Genomic DNA, 18,157 nt, shown 5'->3' on the forward strand with positions numbered 1-18,157 from the left:
TCTGTTGACTTTTAAGAAAAAAAAGCCTGGATGGGTGGGAAGGGTACCTACCATGCACCTTTCTTGAATGGGAATTTTTACTGGGAGCTCTCTGTGAAATGGAGTGGGGAAGAGGTGTTAACTGGCAGAATTTGTTTTGGGAAAGTGGAGAGCCTGCCACCAGGCTGTCAGGAGGAAAGGAGGAGGAGGTGACTGTGAGGAGGAGCCAGAGAAACAGCTTTGTTGGGTGGGTCATTCATTTTTTCTAGACAGGAGCTATCCGGAATTTTTTGCCAGGTAATTGTAGCCTGCTGCCAAAATCAGTACAGTGGTTTTACAAATACACTTTTCAGTGGATGCTCTGCTTTCTGCTCTGCTGTTCATTCTGCTTCTCCTAAGACCGACTGCCTTGGTATGTGGTGGTTACTGCCTCTGCACTCACCACGCTTCAGCCTTAACCCATTCCCATTGCTCTCAACACCTAGAAATATGTTTAAAGTCTCTTGCTGATTATGTTAAACACATTTGGTTATATTTATTATGGTGGGTTCATTCTTCTTACTATTTTTGTGCTTTTATTTTAGTTGGGCCTGGGTGGAGGAGTCAGAGGAGAATGTGTTTATTTCTCTTGATGGAAGTTATCTGGGACAGAGTCAGGATTGTTCTTCCTCATTTAATCATTTGTGGAACACAAAAAGGAAAGGTAGCCTCAATAGAATGTTGTTGTTTTTTGAAAATCTAGGGGATCGGAGTAAACCCAGGTTAAAGCCCCTAATTCTCAGGGGAAGAGGGGTACAGGTGTTGGTGATTGAGAATGTGGGCTCTAGAGGCAGACTCCCTGGGTTTACATTCCAGGGCCCTCTTTTACAACCATGTAACTGGAAGAGTAGTTGTTGGACCTCTCCGTGAGCCTTGATTTTCTCTTCTCTTGAATAACAGATGCAGCCATCAGATTGTTTTGAGGGAGATAAGATTATCCATTTAAAGTACCTAACATAGTGCCTGATAAATGCTCAAAGGAAATGGAGATGTGGGCAGAAGGTACCTGAGGAGGGTAAAGGGAAATTTGAGGGAGTGTGGAGGAAAGTGAGAAAACTCAAGTAACTCACGTGTCAGGTTGGAAAGAGGAGTGGAATCAGAAACTGGTAATGAGGACCTCAGGCCAAGCAGTTCTGGTGGGAGAGTGCAGACATGGGAAGAAGAAGGGCAGTCAAGGGACCAGGTGAGGGCATTTAGCAGCCCTGTTTGAACCAATGAGGGCTGTGAGTGACAAGAAGCCCAGAAAACCCTTTCTTAAGAAAATTTGGTATCAAAACAGGAAGATCAAACTTTTTTGTTCAGTTTATAGGCCTTATTTTATTATTTTTTATTTTTTTATTTATTTTGTGTGTGTGTGTGTTTTTGTGTTTTCTTTTTTTTCTTTCTTTTTTCTTTTTTTGGTCTTTTTGCCATTTCTAGGGCCGCTCCTGCAGCATATGGAGGTTCCCAGGCTAGGGGTCTAATCAGAAGTGTAGCTGCCAGCCTACGCCAGAGCCACAGCAACGTGGGATCCGAGCTGTGTCTGCGACCTACACCACAGCTCACAGCAACGCCGGATCATTATCCCACTGAGCAACGGCAGAGATTGAACCCGCAACCTCATGGTTCCTACTCGGATTCGTTAACCACTGCGCCACGACGGGAACTCCCCTATAGGCCTTATTTTAAAAGTAAGATTTTATGTATTGGGAGAAAGTAATTCTTACAGAAATTTCTCAAGCTTGCCTTCCCCACCCCCAAAAATACTCTTATTTTCTGAGCTCGTCTCTAAGCTTTTATACTTATAATTGAGAACTCCTCCTTTCTGGGGCAGATCACACACAATTTAGGAGACACGGAGGGTTGATAGTTTTCTTGCAGTTAAAAGACTGGCTGTTGCATCCAAATCAACAACATGAGGGAACTTTAGCCAATAAATTTACTTCTTTATGATAAAAAAATCAGACAGCTCAACCTTGGAAGCATTCTTGTCATGGGGGACTTTATATTGTGATTAGTTATCTGAACAGCCAAGTGACTCTCTGTGGGCTCAGTTAACCAGCCTCCCACCACATATGTATAATTATTTTTAGAACATATACACACACTGCTATAAAAGCTTGTTTGGCCTTATGCTCCCCTCCGTTCTGAATTCTCTGTTTCATTACCAGTATCTACCCACAGAGTTTCAGAGCCATTCCCAAATATCAGAGCCACAACTCAGAATTTTAAATAAACCACATCTCTATTAGCTCAGTGGACAGGGGAATTAGTTACATATTGTGCATTTCCCACATCCATCTACCCTTTCAAAACTTATTAAGAATGCATACATATATAAGCAAGAAAAGAGGGCATTTAACTCAAATTGTTAATTTTGTGTTAATTTAGAAAGGGGTGGAGAAACAATACAGGAGACAATCTTTAGATTTTTACTTCGAACATAGCCAAGATTTACTTGAAAAATATATTGCACACCACTTATTTGTTCCTAGAGAAAGTTGAATAACTCTTTTCCAAAGATGTTATTACATTATAGCTTGAATTATATGTTCAAATATATACAGGGTAACTTTTAAAAGAAAGCTGGGCTGAAGGAGGAAACTTGTGTAGTACTGATTTGAATGGGAGGTATTAGCTGAGGCACAGTCTCTTTTCCAGCTTAGCCTTAACTGATATTTCTTGTAACTGACAAGAATTCAGACTTACTTTTTCTTTGGCATCCTGTTGATAAATCCATTTCTAGGATTTAAATCACATCTTAAGGGAGTTCCCGTCGTGGCTCAGTGGTTAATGAATCCGATTAGGAACCCTGAGGTTGTGGGTTCGATCCCTGCCCTTGCTCAGTGGGTTAAGGATCCAGCGTTGCCGTGAGCTGTGGGGTAGCTCGCAGACAAGGCTCAGATCTCACGTTGCTGTGGCTCTGGTGTAGGCCGGTGGCTACAGTTCCGATTAGACCCCTAGCCTGGAAACCTCCATATGCCGCGGGAGCCGCCCTAGAAAAGGCAAAAAGACAAAAAATAAAAATAAATAAAAAATCACATCTTAAGGTCTTGGTTATCATCCTTCCTGGAACAGCCATTGCAGTAAGTGATGCAATTAAAAATGGGTCCTTATTAGAACTGGAGGAAGTGTAAACTAAGAGGGTGACATGTAGAAGTTTGTGACTGATCATTAAAGTGTACTTAACTACATTAAGTTAAAAACTACTGATAATTAAAGTGTTGACTTAACTGCACACCTGGAGAAGCAGGAGCTTTGACCTTACTGGTGATTGCATGTTAACAACTGTCTGCATGTACTCGCCCATCAGAACTAACATTTCTGGGAAGGAATTCAACAGGCACTCTAGCCAGTCATTTCCAAGTATGGCTACTCTAGGATATGGTTGTTGTTGCTTTTTTAACACACTTTCGGATTTATAGAAACTTTACATGAAGATTCCATAGAATTCTTAAGTACTTCCTCACCTAGTTTCTCTAAATGCTTATTACCACATTGGTTTTCTGTGTTCTCTCTGCTCTTGCCCTTAGAGCGTGTGTGTGTGTATGTGTGTGTGTTCTATCCATATCCCTAACTATTTCAGTAATTATCTTTGTTATACTAAAACCTTCAGTGTGTTATTCTTAAAATCAAGGTATTATCTTACATATAATTTTTAAAATTTGGAAGTTAATCATTGATAAAATTTAGAGTCGATTTTTTAGTATGGTTTATAGTGTGGACATAATGTGATAAATAATAATTCTTTAAGTGAAGTGTGTTGATCTGTGGTGTTTTGAATTGAGGTTAAAACGTTAGATGCTTATTCCTCTCATGTTTCAGATATGGACTAAAGATAACCTTGGTGATAATTTTGGGCAGAATTTCTTGCCTCTGGTTTTCAGCAGGTCATTTTACAAATGGGGTTACTTCTTTTTTCTTCATAAACCATTTTCCTGAGGCAGCTTTCTTCAACCTTCTACACACTTGGTAGCACCTGTATCAACACTGCTACAACCCTGAGCAGTGGACGCCTAACGTACTCATTCAGGGGCGGTAGGAGGGACCAGGACAAGGCTTTCTCTTGGCATTCTTTTCCTCAGGTTAAATTCTAACTTTAGGTTCATTTAGCCTCACATTGGAAAGAGTTAAAATGAGGCACAGACATACTTATTTATAAGCTTAAGGATTTACACTGGGAGTAATGAGTCAAAAGACAGAATCTTGGGTGGAAGAAACTAAGTGATAGGTAGAGAGAGGAACTGAATTAAGTTGATGCTAAATTAGAAACAGAAATAGTTTAAAACAAATCAGCTATTTAATTTTAGCATCTGCTTAGTTATGCATTCAAGGTGATTTTTTTTTAAAATAGCAAAACAGAAACTTTCAGACATTCCCCAGCCTGTACATTAAACCTGGAGCACAGCCCAAAGGATGACAGTCTCTCATTGCAAGATTACCATCCTTAGGAATTTGTCTTCTGTTATAGAGATGTTCCTTATTGTTGTTGTTGTTGTTGTTTTGTTGTGGGGCACCAGTGGAGTACTAAATATAGCTGATTCTGCTCCTGTGCCTAGAGGCTTACACTGTAAGTCAAGCAGACCAAACAGTTGTGAGCTTCATAGAGGTGAGATGACTTGCGTGGGAATGTTAGACGTTTTGTGTGAATGTATGTTTTTAATAAAAAGCCATCTTTACCCATGTCCTCTTCCTCTCTCTACCCTCCTACTCAAGTGTTTTTCCATAAAAGGCACCTATTTTCAGTTTTCCTGACAAAATCAAAGACCAAATCAGATTAACCCTTGGGCAAATCATTCATGCTTTGGAAACCAAGATATGGGGGTACAGTATTATTTAAATACTTCTGGCATGTCCCTTTCCTCCTGGCTTTTGCTAAATGAAAGTCACCAGTAGGAAGAAGTGGCTCTAGTCACATGTACTACATAGGTGTTCAAAACAGTTGAATGAGGAGTTCCTGTCGTGGCTCAGTGGTTAATGAATCCAACTAGGAACCATGAGGTTGTGGGTTCCATCCCTGGCCTTGCTCAGTACATAAGGATCTGGCGTTGACATGAGCTGTGGTATAGGTTGCAGACGCGGTTTGGATCCCGCGTTGCTGTGGCTCTGGCGTAGGCCCATGGCTACAGCTCTGATTCAACCCCTAGTCTGGGAACCTCCATATGCCGCAGGAGTGGCCCAAGAAATGGCAAAAAGACAAAAAAATAAAACCCAAAAAACAGTTGAATGATTTTATAAGGTATAATATGAAAAATCTAGGTTTCTTGTAACTATAGAGTAAGCAGAAGACTTACTCCATATTTTTAGGCAATGTAACTTCTAAATGAATGTTAAAAGAAACTAAATGAAAATAGTATTGCCTGCCATAGACACAGTCGTAAGTTACAAATCTGAATATATAGTGACTTAATAGAGTATCTCAAATTTCCCTTTCTTTGGATAATTGAAAATAAACTGGCTAATCTTAGTTTTCTGGAAATACTGGAAAACGTGGTGTTCAAGACAAGTCTTAGCACTTTAAGAGTTTTAGAACCCTTGTGGTCATAGAACAGAAAGGCTTGTGGCCTTTGAGAAGTACATATTTCTCTTGGGTTTCTTAATCTTGCTCTCTCTCTATTTGTCTCATCTTAATGGTGCTACCTTATCCTGTACTCTACAGATGCTATAAACGTAATATTTTTTAAAAAATCAATGCATTGTAATGTTGTTGAACTCTAAAATACCCAAGCAGGTTATAAAAAAGGAAAGATCATCTCTTGAGGGTAATTTGTCAGTTATAGTGAGTAACTGAAAAATCTATGGGGAAAGTTATATGGTTTAGTTGGGCAGGCAGGACAAGTCTTGCTAATGGAGAAGCTAACACAAGGAAGTGGTACCAGGCCAGTACCAGCTATAAAGGATGATCATTGTATTGCCAGTCTGAAGGGTTCAGCTGACCACCCAACCCTCCAGAATCTAGCTCCTAGTGATAATCTTTTAAGTAAATAGTACAGAAGGAATGGCATTTAACAAACAATCAGGCATTTGGCCACCGCACCTTTTTTCAGATGAACCCAGGAGTGGTTTATGGGTTGGGCTACTCACCCTCATTTGTGCCTTTTTAACAAGACTTGATATATGAGCCAAAGGAAGCTATCAGGGTAGTTGAGAAGAGGAAGCTTTGACTTCTGCCTGTGGGACACATATAAAGGGGAGAAGGTATGTTTTACCTTTTCTGACCATTGAATGAAATAAAATTTCAAATAAAAATAATTGGCTTTTCCTTTGCTATTGGAGAGAAATTATTTTTTGCATCATGCTACAAATAATAAACTTCTGTGGACAGATTTTTTTTAAAATAAAGATGAAAGAAAAAAAATGAGTTTATTTCATATAAATAAAATACTATGACTGCAATTCAGAGATACTTGGAGAGTTAGCAGAAATACGAAGAAAACGGGATGAGGAGTAAATCTTATAAATCATATTCCAAGAGCAGAGGACAAGTAGGGTTATTCAGCTGAGATGGATCCTAGAGGAAGTGCACTGTCATGTTTGGATAAGAAGATTCTAAGTGGACCAGAGAGAGGTGCTTCTTTTCATTCCCATACGTAGCCCCAGTATCTCCCCCCACCCCCCAAATCCCAGAGGCAGTAGGGTCTTTGTAGACATAGGAAGTAGTAGAAGCAGAAGTAGCAAAAATTCACCTTCACGATAAAGTACCCTCATGGAAGAGCAGAAATAGATAGAGTCTTGAAGTAGGACAGTTGGAGACAGGACAGCATAGTGGTTAAGAGCAAGGACTCTGGGTTCACATTCCAACTTTCTGCTTACTAGTTGTTTGATCTTCAGCAGCTCACTTAACCCATGCCTCAGTTCCTCATCTTAAAATGCAGGTAAAAATAGTATCTACCTCATACATATCATCGTTATAAAAGCTAAATGAGTTAATGTATGTAAAAGCATTTAAAGAGTCCCAGCACAGAATAAGTGCTTTGTGTTAGTGATTATTATTGCAGTTATTCCTGAAACGTAACTTAAGGAATCCCTTTTGTGATGAGTGATCTTAAAAATGAGCTTGAACAAAAGGTTATATACCATGTGATTCTATCTATATGTTCATGTATGACCATATAAATGACATTCTTGAAATGACAGAATTTTAGAAATTGAGGATAGGGTTTGCCATGGAGCAGAGAGGAGAGGGGGAAGTAGGCATAGCTGTAAAAGTCAGCATGAGGGAGCCTTGTGGCGAGGAAATGTTCTGTAGCTTAACTGTATCAACATTCGAATCCTGGGTGTGACATTGTGCTAGGGTTTTGCAAGATGTTACCATTGGGGAAACTGAGTGAAGGATGGGTTTTTTTTGATTATTGCCCGTAGTTACATTTGAACCTACAATTATCTCAGAATAAATTATTTAATAATGATAGATGCAAACTATTGCCTTTGGAATGGATAAGCAATGGGATCCTGCTGTATAGCACTGGAAACTATACCTAGTCACTTATGATGGAGCATGATAATGTAAGAAAAAAGAATGTGTATGTGTGACTGGGTCACCTTGGCTATATAGTAGAAAATTGACAGAACACTGTAAACCAGCTATAATGGAAAAAAAATCAGTAAAAAATTATTTAATAATGAGAAAATGAGCTTGAAAGATTTCTGATAAAAATTTGCAGTTTTAAAGCCAGGTATGTGTCTGATCAGATAGACCACTATTAAGGTTAATGAACATGATGGAAAATTAATTTGGCCATTGACATTGAGATGTTTGTGAGCCCCAAGGGAAAAAAAAATGGAACCAGTTGGAGTCAAAGAAGGAAAAGATAAACAGCAGCTTTATTTCCTTGAAAACCCATCCAACAGGTATTCTCCAATACCTTTGCTCCCCAGACCATGAAAGAATGTACTAATTGATACTATTTTGGGTGAAGAGGAGAGGTAGAGGGTAAGATGAGCAACAACTTTTGTATACATGGTGTTCCGAAAAGCATAGCTAACAGCAGTGAACATGAGGATGACAAATATGGGCTAAGAACCACCTGTCTCCTTATATACAATATAGTTCTTAATTCAAGAGGTACCTTTTTGACCTCTCCTTCTTCTACTTCCTACTCACATCCTCAGCAGAATTTATCATTTCCACATTTTATGTTTGTAGCATTCTGTTCATATATTAATAGGCCATTTAGTGTGCTGTAGGTTAATTTGTTTACGATTTTCCTTCTGGACCGTGACTTCTTGAGCAGAGATTACTGCTATATGCAGGTCTGATTTGTCAGTTCAAAGCCTGGCACACAGTAGGTGCCTGAGAACTAATTAATAAAATATTGACCATTGTTTTGGCTCTGAACAGAGTAGTCATTAATCTAGAGGCTTTAAATAAATTAAATCAGATAAACCAAGAATATTATTTTACTCAATAAGATTGTGATTTTTTTGCAAGTGAAGCTTTCTGGGCTTTTGCTTTATGTTTTTTATTCTGATGAAGATTTTCTTTAGGTTTAAAGAGTTGAGTGATTCAGCAATGGCGAGATGTCTTGTAGGAACAACTAGCGGCAGTGTAAACCTGTTCGGAGGGGAAAGGCAATCAGAAAAAGGCCAGGAAGCTATTGGAAAGGAGATAATTGGAGAATGATTTGTGGCTTTCTGGGACCAACTTCAGTCACAGGCAGTGCCATCAGAGTTTTAGAAGTCATGTTCTGAATCATAGCTAATAGCTAATTACTAATAGCTAACAATAGCTATGTCATCTCCTAATGTTCGCCTCAGCATCCATTCCTTGCCAAGGCACAGATGGACTGTATCCTGATGTCTTGTATTACAGGTGTGCAGTGGAGGAGGTTAGAGGAAGAACATCTCTTCCCTCACTGCCAAGATGCAGTGGGATCTGGGCTAGTTACACAGTGCTTACCCTGCTTCACCTGCCCTTCCTTGTGCCAATTCTCCGACCATGTGGGTTTGTCAGGGGCTTGCAGGAAGTTTTAATTTCTGGCCTTAAATATGAAACAGGAGGTATACAGTAAAAAACTCCTTTCTTACAAACAAGTAAATGATGCCAATAGGAATAGATAGAAAGAGGGAGTTTCCATTGTGGTTCACTGGGTTAAGAACCTGACTGGTATCCATGAGGATGTGGGTTTGATCCCTGGCTTTGCTCAGTGGGTTAAAGGATCCAGTGTTCTTTGAGCTGTAGTGTAGGTCAAAGAAGTGGGATCTGGTGTGGCTGTGGCATAGGCTGGCACCTGCACCTCCAATTCCACCCCCCCCCCCACCAAAAAAAAGGAAAGAGAGAGAAAGAATCAACCAATCAATCCAGGATGGTGGTATGTCCCACAGGAAAACTAACCGACTGTCCAAAAAGTCCATGTCATTTGAATAAATGAACAAATGAACAATTTGAGAGGCATACTGTTCTAGATTAAAATATAACACATGTAGCTTGATGGGACATGCCTTTGAAAACTGAAGATAATTTCTATATGGACTAAATGTTAGATGGGATTAAAATGTTATTCTTAATTTTCTTGAGTATGATATTTTGGTCATGTAAAGTAATACTCTTATTAAATGTATATACATGAAGTATTTTGATTTTGCAGCTTATTTTCAGATGGTTCAGTGTTGGGATGTATAAATTTGGAGGGGAGAGGTAAAGCAAAGTGATAGATGGTTTGTTAACAGTTGTTGAATCTGAATGGAGTGTACACAGGTATTGTATTATTCTTTCAACTTTTCTATATTGAAAATTTTCAAAATAAAAAATTGGGTGAAGGCTAAATACTTCTGAGGTTAGAACAAGGCAAAAATGTCCTCTCTCAATTCTCCTGTTTTAGCATCTTACTAGAAAGCCTAGACAGCACAATAGGAAAGAAAAAGTAATACAAGGCAGACAGATTAGACAGGAAGAACAGTTGAGGGAAAAACCCTCACTTTAGATCTTAGACCTTAACCCTTTAGACCTGTTGGACTCTGATGCCATGATTTCATTTAAGATTATTTTATTTAATGAGCTGTTCTCCCCACAGCCCATTAGCTTCTCCTGCATGATCCTTTGATGAATTTATCATTGCTTTTCTCTGGTGTCAGAGTGTGCCACCAAAATCAGCTTCCAGCATCTTCTTGTCTAACAGCAGTCAGAGGGGAAGATGAGCCATGAGGAAGTGAGAATCTGATCCCAGTCTTTCAAACATGCCTTTGGAACATAATAGGTACTTATTTCATGAAGGGTGCAAATTATCATGACTTGTGACTTCATGTGTTCTCTGCTCTTTAAGCTATCTTCCAATCAAGAAAAATTCCTACACAAGTAGCCTCTGCATTGCTGTTTTGAAGATCGAAACCAGACAGTTAGATGGTACAGTTACCCCCAAGATTTCTGGTGCCTTCTGTCTTTTAAGCAGACCAAGGAGGACAGAGACTCCAAAAGTTGAGATGTGCTCCCAAGTTAATTGGTTCTGCTCATTGATCACCCCAGGTCTCCTGATGCTGTGTTCCCAGCAGGGAGGAAGCGTCAGAGGTCTGCCTTCAGCCTGAGGCTGTGATAGACGAGGCCATCCTCAAGACAGCTTTGGTAGCAGAGGAGCGAGCCAGAGAAAGTAGTCTGGGGAGACGGGCGTGGAGATGGATGGAGAGGAGAGGGGTTAATGCTGAACAGTAGTGTGGCCTGGCAGTTTGAGAGTGCCTGACCCTTAAAAGGGTTATGGTAAGACATGGCATGCTGGAAGCATTTCAAGCTAGATTCATCTTTGTATTATGTATCAAATGAAAAGGCATTCTCCACAAAATTTTTTTCCAAAGACTTGAACTTCTTTCTCTGTGGAATAGCTTTTTAACAGGCGTGCTATTCCAAAATAGTTCTAGGACCATTAGGAAGATAAGAAAGAAGTGGGTGGATTCTAGTAGAATAAGTAGAAACAAAATTTTAATGGGTAATGAGGGAGTTTTCTCTTATGAAGTCTCTTATGGCATAAAGGGTAAGAAGCCAGGGGAGGATGAATCTAATACACTGAAAGCAAGCAGGAGGAGAAACAGAAATACATATAAAACAGATTTTTTTAAAGTGTTTTTGTTTGTTTTTTTATCAGTTTTTCCAGTGAGAATGTGGTATTTCACGGACCTGAGGTTTGAGCGGCTTAAGCTTCTTTTAAATGGTCAAAGGAAAGATAGCAGTGATGTGTGAGGGTTCATTAATTATTGCTCTTACTGATGTTTGCACAGGCTGTTGGGATCATAAATGTCAATCTGTCAAGAGGCTGTGATAGGTTCTAAAAAAACTGATTGAGTACCTCAAAAGCTGTCATAGAGCCTGAGATTAAACAGATTCATCTTTCTTTCTTAGAAGTGAGGGAAGGTGGGGGTGGAGCAAATAGAAGAAGTCTTCCGTCTCTTTGTTGTCACTTTGCTTCTCCCACTCCCCTATTCCGAATCTGAGTGGTGGCTTGTACAGAGGGTCAGGAGCCTGACTGAGATGTCACAAGGACACGGTTGTGGTTAGCAGTCCCTGTTGAGTGCGGGCTGCCAGCTACACAGTGATGGGAGATTAAGAAAAATTGGGATACAACTCTGACAGGCCTGACACAATTTATTTGGAAAATTTCAGCAGAGAACATGAGTAATAAAGACAAGAACAGTGACAGTAAGGAACAAATGTGAATTTCTGTCAGAGACGAAACAGAATTTTAAAAGAAGTAGGTTTGTTTGTTGTCTGCAGTCAAGTTTTGCACTTAAACTGTGTTCCTAAATTGAAAGTCTTACCGTTACTTTTCTGCTATTGGCTAGGAAAGTACAATTAGAAGACTTTCTCTCTTCAGAGAATTATATATTTTTAAAATCACTGTACTTGTTTCTTTGTCATAAATTAAGAAATGGTTAATTCTAGGAAACTGATAGATAAAATGCTTTTTCTTAAGATTTTCCTTTCTCATTTAATCACATTATGATTCTTGATCAGACTTTCCTCTGTCTAGGAGATCTGATGTAGTGTCTTCCTCATTCTATTAAATGTAGGCAGAGGAAGAGGGGGTCTGGTGAGTATCAAGAACTGTGAGCCTGGCATAGGCATGTGGGCAGCACTTGTGTGGGTACAGACTAGATTATGTTCTCAAGAAAAAGCATACTGGGGAAAAATGTGCTTTGTTGGCCCTTTATAGAGGACTTTAATTAGAAGTCACTCCTAACTCCTGGGGTGGGAGCAGTTTCTAGCTTGCTGCTACATCTCCTCCTACTGCTAATGAGCATGCTCCTTGCAAGGACATGTTTCTTCTGACAGTTAAAGCTGCAGATGAGAGTTATTTCTGTTCACCTTTCTCTCTACATTTAACCCTTACTGCTCAGATTCAGATTATGCAAGTAGACTGGTATGTGTTTTTCATTGTTTAGGAAATTGAAAATGTTTCAGGGTAATAAGAATAATGTTTGTGAGCAAAAGGTATATAGTCAAAGTTTAATTTATTCAAATATGGACAATAGATGCAAGTTCCTTTAGTGTTGGCCATATTTGGACGTTTTCTTTCTGGTAGTCCTTTAAAATTGGCATTAAATTTATAATTGAATAGTTGAATTATTTATTTCATTATTATGTAATTAGAATCCCTGTCCTGGACATCTGTTTCTCTTATTTAGGCAGCTCTCCCCATGGCACAGGTTTCATTAAGTAATTAGCAGAGGAGATGTAAATTTCTTATGCAGACATGATGATAATCCTGTAGACCGCTATTTATTTCATTAGCTTCTAATTAAAACACTAAGTTGACTTGTGAGGAAATGCCAAAGAATGGTTTGCTTCGCTAAGAAGTTATATATAACACAGTCACCTTCCTGGATGGCAGCATGTGAAGGGTGGTAAATAGTTTAGGGGGTTATTTCCCCTCCCTCCTTGTGGTTGGGAGCATTAGAGGGCGCAGAGATTCCTTTGCATTTAATAGAGCATTGAAGAGTTCCCGCTGTGGTGCAGTGGGCTCAGCGGTGTCTCTGCAGCACCAGGTCACAGGTTCAATTGCCGGGTTGGCACAATGGGTTAAGGATCTGACGTTGCCACAGCGGCAGTGTAGGTAACAACTGTGGCTTGGGTATGATCCCTGGCCTGGAAACACCATATGCTGTGAGGTGGCCAAGAAAGAAAAAACAAAAAACCACAAAAACAATTGATTGAGTGAAGGATACATGGGCTTATTTCAGAGTGATAAAGTTATGAATCTCTTAATATTTAGGAACAGTTCCTTGATTTTGAAAAATAGCACATTTTGGTAAAGATTTCATCTGTCTTGGTTTAGATGTGTTGAGGACTGCTTCTCATGGCTCAGACTTTCTATCCATGGATGCCTTTGGTCTTGGGCTTATACAGATGCTGAGACATTGACTCTCTGAGGACTGACTAGGGCCAGGTGCTGGTCCTTTAGGATGGCTGATTCAGCGCAGCCAGAAGCTGTTGGCAGCATCAGAAACCTACCTTAGGACCCTGCTGCTTCAGGAACATCCAGTGCTGCCTGGCCTCCAGAACAAATAACTTGGTTGTCTTTATATATAATGTAGAATGGATAGAGGAGGATTTCAGCATGAGACCATGCAGACTTATTCCTTAGTTTTGTTGTTACTGGGTGCTCATTGGTGAAACAAGGTGGGGAATTAGAAGAGCCCGGACAGCCTTCTCATTTTGGGGGTTACATCATGCTGGGTTGTTTGGTGATGACCAGTGGTGATTATGATTATATTATAATCAATTCTGTTTCTCAATCTTAAGAATCGTATATTAAAATCTGCTGTATTCAGGAGTTCCTATTGTGGTTCAGTGGGTTACAAACCTAACTAGTATCCATGAGGTTGTGGGGTGGATCCTTGGCCTTGCTTAGTGGGTTAAGGATCCGGCATTGCTGTGGCTGTGGTGTAGGCCAGCACCTACAACTCCAATTTGACCCCAGCCTTGGGAACCTCCATATGCCGCAGGTGCGGCCCTAAAAAAAAAACAACAACAACAACAACAACAAAAAAACAGAAAATTCACATCGCTTTCTCTCTTAATTGAAAATAGCCATGGATAGCACTGCCATTCCGAAGGTAAATTGTCTTCTGATAGCAAAGGCTTGCTTTAGAAATGGAAGTGGGTGCTGTGTAGGTAGACAGCACCTTTGACAGTTTGGGACAGTCTCACTGGGGAAACAGCTTTGAATGTGAACATTGCATTTCCAGACATATATTAGGTTCTGTCATCTTACAGGGCAAATGAAAGAGGGTCCGAGTCTTCATCTTTCTGTTACAGGTGTGCGGGCATCATATCAAGGCACCCTGGATTTTAACAGGTTAATAATGCAAAGGCTTCAAATACTTCCCCTTCTCGTATGGACCCTAGTCTCTCTACTCTCCCCCACCTCACTGCCCTGGAGTTGGGGGTAATTTCTTATTTGGATGCTCCAGATTTAGGACCCTGTCTCAGAACAAACACAATTTTTGTTGTTGTTGTTGTTACAGCTTTTACTCTAGAATTTTCTTGTTACCCAAAGGGAAAAAAGGTCTAAGTAGGGTTATTAATACAAATGGTGCCATTGTTAGTTTGTTTAAAAATAAAGGACCCCCCCCCCCCCCAGCAATGCGGCTCATACCAGGTGAATTCCTTTTGGCTGGCTGCTTTGTAATGATTTACATTTAGATTGTTGCTTGTTGCTCTTGTAGGGGAAGGGGAGGGGTCCCAGCTTTTCTGGCTGCCTCAGTCATCACACTGACTAGATTTGGACAGCTTTGCTCAGCAGAGCTGGGAAATAGGCTGAACTTACTTTCAATTGTTTTCATCAAAGGCCTTGTTTAGTTGGTTTGTATTGGGGGAAAACGTCATGTAGGACTGGAAGGACTAAATGAAATGAAAAATGAAGTTTACAATTGCCAAGAATGGTGTGTGCCTTCTGAATTCAGGGCACAATGCAGTAGGCTGGAGGGCTCTGAGCAGACGCCATCACAGTCGAGGCCAGTGAGTGCTCAGGTGACATGTAGCATCTTCACACAGAGGGAGTCTGGGGAAAGGCGTACCCACAGCCTTCATTGAAATACAGCCAGCGCCTGCTGCTTCTCACTAGAGCCACGTTGACCAGAAGATCGTGACTGCCTAGGAGAAGCTGAGTTGTAGGCGGAGGGCACATTAGTGAGCAAAGCAGATGAAACGTCCTGCCCTCCAGGAGTTCGTATTGTCCAGGGGACAAAGTCAGAAGATCAGTGCTGTGGAGGAACAAAGGGAAGGAAAAGGAGAAGGGGAAGGGCTACAGAAGGGGCAAGAGAGGTTTAGACCAGGTTTTCAGGGAGGACTTCATTGAAAAGGCGGCTTAAAATACTTAAAAGAGGTGAGATCCCTTGTGGATTGGGGTAAAGGGTATCTCAGACAAAGGGAACAGAAGGTGCAAAGGCCCTCGGGCAGGAGACAGGAGGCTAATGTGGATGGAGCAGAGGGGGAGAACAGCTAAGAAGAGGGCCCCTCATCATGCAGGCCCTTTCCGAGAGTCGGGGAAGTATCTGCACTTTTCCTCTGAGAAGAAGGGCCACTAGAGGATTTTGACCAGGAGAGTGAAGTGATTCTAACTTGATTTTTGACAGGTGTGCTTGGCTGCTGTGTGAAGAATAGACTGTAGGGATAAGGGAAGGGCGGGGAGACCAGGAAGAGTACTTCACTGGGCTGGGTGAGATGGTGATGCCTGGACCAATGTGGTGGTGGTGGTGGAGGGGTGAGAAGGGGTGGAATCTGGGTCTGTTTAGGAGGCACCCTTCCAGAGGTGGTTTATTTTAGCACAACCTTGGCAAGAGGTGCACCGTCATTATGCAGTGGTAGCAATTCTGGGAGTACAGAGCTCCCTGGATGCTGTGCCTTTTTTTTTTTTTTTTTTTTGAAGGCAAGAGTAATTTACAGCCTGCCTATGACATGAACTTTATTGCATTTGTCTTTTTTGAGGTTATTAAGACACAGTTGTCACAACACAACACCTTCCAACTTGGCACCAGCCCTAGGGTTGTGGTGCCAAGTGCTGCCTCGGTGCCACCCCACAAGTGAGGCCGTGGGACAGCTGGCTGTGAACAAGCTAGGGTACTTCTTCACTCTGAATAAAAGTGGAATAGATTTCAGTATTGGAACCTGATTCTTATGTATTTAGTTGTGCTTAGGAGTAGAAATGTGTTTTTACTAAAGAAGATTAGGGACACCCCCTCCATGAAACACCGAGTTTGGGTATGGAATTGTGCTAAGCATGGTGAGAAAAAGAAATAGTAGACATAGTCCCTTCTCTGGTGAAGTATAGTCTACTTGAGGACAAAGATCCAAGAGGAGATAAATAACTAATACAAGCAGAAAACAACTAGGCCCAGAGAAGGGGTACAAAGAGAGGATCCCCTTTCCAGCTAGAGCGGTCTCCTCATAGAGATGACTGTTTTTATGTATGTATGTGTATGTCTTTTTAGGGCCACATCCTTGGCATACGGAGATTCCCAGGCTAGGGATTGAATCAGAGCTGTGGCCACAGGCCTATGCCACAGCCACAGCAATGCCAGATCCTGAACCCACTGAGTGAAGCCAGTGATCAGACCCACATGCTCATGGATACTAGTCAGATTCATAACCTGCTGAGCCCCAAGGGAACTCCCAAGGTGACTTTTTTAAAACAACAAAGAGGAGTTCCTGTTGTGGTGCATTGGAAACGAATCCGACTAGGAACCATGAGGTTGCAGGTTCGATCCCTGGCCTTGCTCAGTGGGTTAAGGATCCGGCGTTGCTGTGAGCTGCGGTTGTAGGTTGCAGACACAGCTCGGATCATGCGTTGCTGTGGTGTAGGCCAGCAGCTATAGCTCCGATTGGAGCCCTAGCCTGGGAACCTCCATTGTGCCATGGGTATGGCCCTGAAAAGCAAAAAAATAAATAAATAAAAATAAAAAAAACAACAAGAAGTGATGTCTATTGAGCCACCTCTGCCTTCTCTCCTAAGCTCAGGCCTGGCTTGTTAGAAGTCAACTCTGAAGGTATATGTTTGTCACAATTTGTCCAGCATAATCCAGGCCAGTCAGAATTGGGTCTTGCTCACACAGGTCCAGTTCCTGGAAAAGGGCTGTTGCCTGGTCAGGAGAATGCTTGGCAGTGCATTAATCAACTGTGCTTGCCGGGCCAGGCACTAACCATGACCCCCAAATGTGTTGTTTTGCTCAGATTCACAGTCTGAGAATGAGGCCTCGCCAGTGAAACGGCCACGACTACTGGAGAGTACTGAACGCCCCGAGGAAACCAGCCGATCCAAACAGAAAAGCCGCCGTCGGTGCTTCCAGTGCCAAACCAAACTGGAGCTGGTGCAGCAGGAGTTGGGATCCTGCCGCTGCGGTAAGCATCTCCCCCATGGCGTGGTGGAGACTGTCCTTGGCCCCTGGGTGTAGCTCTGGAACGTGTTCCTAAGAGGCTGAAGTCTTCCTCCATCTCCTGAGTACCTCCCTGCATTGCTGTAGGTTTGGAGCTTGGAAAGTCAGTAGTGGAGGATTCTTATTTCTAAACACCCTGTATTTCCTCTCAGATGTAGAAAAAAGGCAAAACATCCCCAACTCCTCTTAACACATATTTCTTTTTTTTTTTTTTTTTTTTTGTCTTTTTGCCATTTCTAGGGCCGCTCCCATGGTACATGGAGGTTCCCAGGGTAGGGGTCTAATCAGAGCTGTAGCCGCTGGCCTACGCCACAGCCACAGCAACTCGGGATCCAAGCCGCGTCTGCAACCTACACCACAGCTCATGGCAATGCCGGATCCTTAACCCACTGAGCAAGGCCAGGGATCAAACCCGCAACCTCATGGTTCCTAGTCGGATTCGTTAACCACTGAGCTGCAACGGGAACTCCAACACATATTTCCTTAGAGTTGCATTGTCACTGCTTACTGCTCTCAACTCCCCACTGCATATTACTGTGGTTCCTTCTCATTGGTGACTTATTTAGAAATTAGACAAACCAGTGAAATTCTGGGATATGTACCATAAAATTCAGATATTAAATTAATTTTGAATGAGCTTCTTACTACATATAATAAATGGAAGATTTCTCCCCCATATCCCTTTTAAATTAAAGTTTGATTAGAAAATTATTTTCTTTGAACCGTAATTCATCGTCAGTTAACTCCTTGAAATAGCTTTAAAGTAACCTTTCCTTCTGTATCATCCAGCATAATACCAACT

The 18,157-nt window shown here is 41.3% G+C and overlaps 1 protein-coding gene across 1 annotated transcript in view; it reads left to right on the forward strand.

Annotated features, from left to right (window-relative positions):
* Positions 1-18,157, forward strand: part of ZFAND3 (zinc finger AN1-type containing 3) — a 338,241-nt gene that overhangs the window by 289,445 nt on the left and 30,639 nt on the right. Inside the window, exon 6 of the mRNA XM_047794803.1 lies at positions 17,153-17,320. Coding sequence (XP_047650759.1) covers positions 17,153-17,320 — 168 coding nt within the window. The remainder of the gene's footprint in view (positions 1-17,152; positions 17,321-18,157) is intronic.

Source organism: Phacochoerus africanus, chromosome 9 (assembly GCF_016906955.1).
Source record: "Phacochoerus africanus isolate WHEZ1 chromosome 9, ROS_Pafr_v1, whole genome shotgun sequence".
NCBI lineage: Eukaryota > Metazoa > Chordata > Mammalia > Artiodactyla > Suidae > Phacochoerus > Phacochoerus africanus.